We start from the raw sequence: 2177 nt of genomic DNA, 5'->3' as shown, positions 1-2177 counted from the left end.
CTCCAAGCAGGTGAACAGTGCTCATGTTAGTGTGTACGAGGTGCTCATCCACTGTCTTTCTCTCCAGGTTGACGACGCCATCGCCGTTCCTGACGCCCCTGCAGCGCCATACGTGGGGCCGCCTCTCATCTCTACCCTTAAGATAACTCACAAACACCTCGACAATGGTCGTCTAAAAGTGGCTGACATTCTTCGGGACGTCCTGCATCGATGGGCCATTCCTCGCAGGCTGAAGAACTTACATGGCGAAGGCTCTGAGGACCTGCTGCAGGTCGTGGGGCCACACCTCGAGGAGCTGGGGTTCCCGTACACCTGGGAGGCTCAGCCCAGCGTCATGGAGGAAGTGGAGAAGATGTCGGGACTCAAAAGACTAGATGTTACATGCGCTAAGAATGTTAACCACCCGGACCTACCGTTGCTGTTGGAAGAACTCTCTGTGTGTTACATGACTGTGAATCAGCTGCGATGTGTTGAACGCATGCCCAGGCTGCGCAGCTTGTGTGTGTTTAATTACCATGGTCCAAATCTGACTTTGCCCCCCTCGCAGCATGGCAGGCTGCTTTGGCTTCAGGTGGCCATTAATGCTAAGCACAGGCCCACCATGCTTCTCATTCGCGCTCATGCCTCATCTCTGCGGGAACTACGTGTATGCTGTACCTTCTCTCCCGACATGGCCTTCTACTTCCCCGACCTGGCCCAGGAGCTGGCGGATTGCGGCCTTCGCGCCTTGCAGCGGGTCGTCCTTGTACGTCCAGAGAAATATATTTGCTCGGATCGGTCTGCTGGCTGCGTGTTGCAGCGAAGAAATATCCGAAGCGTATTCCCATCGTCTGTCGACGTTGTTTGCAGATCGTGTCACTCACTGGAATTTTAGTTGAATTAATTGCCGCAATATGTTTTTCCGCGCGATATGTAGCGATATGCCATCTTTGCTCTTAACTAAACCTTTACGCGTTCAAAACCCCAGCTGCAAGGACGTTTTAAACCTGTGAAGATGTTCTAAAAATTATGTTGCTCTTCTTTCATAAATACTAAGGTACTTTTACAGTTTTGTCTTTTAAAATCATGGTTTTAATTAAGTAATAAATGCGTATTTTGTTTCATCTGCGCCCGGAGATTTGATTTATCCTGGTCTATATGTATACAAATCAGCAAGCCACCTAAGCAGCAAGGCAACCAGACTGAGGGTAAGCCGTGCGGAGGCAGACGTTGACGGCGTGGAGTCGAAGCCCGCGACACGTGCGGACCTAGTGAGGCTCGGGCTCGGGGTACTGGTTCCGCGGGGAGCCGTCCTACGTTCATGCTTCGAGAGCTCTGAGCCTCCGCCTTGCGCCGCCGGGGTCAGGTCAGACAGCTCATACCGATCCGTGTCTCGCGGTATACCAGGTGGCTGACGTACGCCGCGCACTTTCGTAGGTGCACGCGTGCGAGCGGGTTGTGTACTCGCACGAGGTCACAAGGAGCCGTGGGCAGCTACGATGAGCAAACCCGCCTGCACCCGTGCCCGTGCATGCGGTACCGTAAATCCACGAAAGTGCGGGGTGTGAGTCGACCACCTGATATTTTAACCGTCCTGAAATCTGCATGGCTTCACAAGCACCGAAAAAGTTATGCCGCCTGGAAAGAAACGCTTCGTGGGTCGTTCCCGAGGAGCCGACCCCGCACCGGGCCGGGCTGGTCCACCTCGGGACGGAGCGAGCGCCTTGCGGCGGCGGGTGGGCCGCCCGTACCTGCAGTGCTGCGCGACGGGGCGGCCTGCCTCGCAGGGGCGCGGTCCGGAGCGGAGAGGCTCGGCGGCTCGGGAATCCAGCCGAATTTTCAGTCGTTCCGGGCCGAATAGGTCAGACTCCCCTCCCTCTCTCCTTCCTGTGTGTGTGTGTGTGTGTGTGTGTGTGTGTGTGTGTGCGTAAAAGGGGGGGGGGGAGACCCAGTGGGGCGCGGACGCGTCCAATTGTTGGAAAATGCGGGCAAGCCACCCTGCAAGAAGCCCATCATCAAAGACCCGAAGCTGCAGCAGTTACAGTGTGGTGCTGGCGTCGAGGGGTCGTCAACTCCGATATTCCTTCGTACACGAACTGATATTACTCTAATATTACTCTAATATTACACATATTACTTGATATTCCACAATATTACCCGATATTACTTGATATTACCCGATATTACTTGATATTACT

The 2177-nt window shown here is 54.4% G+C and overlaps 1 protein-coding gene across 1 annotated transcript in view; it reads left to right on the top strand.

Annotated features, from left to right (window-relative positions):
* LOC127751516 (uncharacterized) overlaps positions 1 to 1107 on the top strand; it is a gene marked incomplete at its 5' end in the record, with an annotated part of 9328 nt that extends 8221 nt beyond the window's left edge. Inside the window, one exon of the mRNA XM_052275168.1 lies at positions 272 to 1107. Coding sequence (XP_052131128.1) covers positions 272 to 874 — 603 coding nt within the window. The remainder of the gene's footprint in view (positions 1 to 271) is intronic.
* Positions 1108 to 2177: the final 1070 nt, after the last annotated feature.

Source organism: Frankliniella occidentalis, unplaced genomic scaffold (assembly GCF_000697945.3).
Source record: "Frankliniella occidentalis isolate FOCC.00 unplaced genomic scaffold, Focc_3.1 Scaffold529, whole genome shotgun sequence".
Taxonomy (NCBI): domain Eukaryota; kingdom Metazoa; phylum Arthropoda; class Insecta; order Thysanoptera; family Thripidae; genus Frankliniella; species Frankliniella occidentalis.
This window is presented reverse-complemented; position numbering and strand designations above follow the sequence as displayed.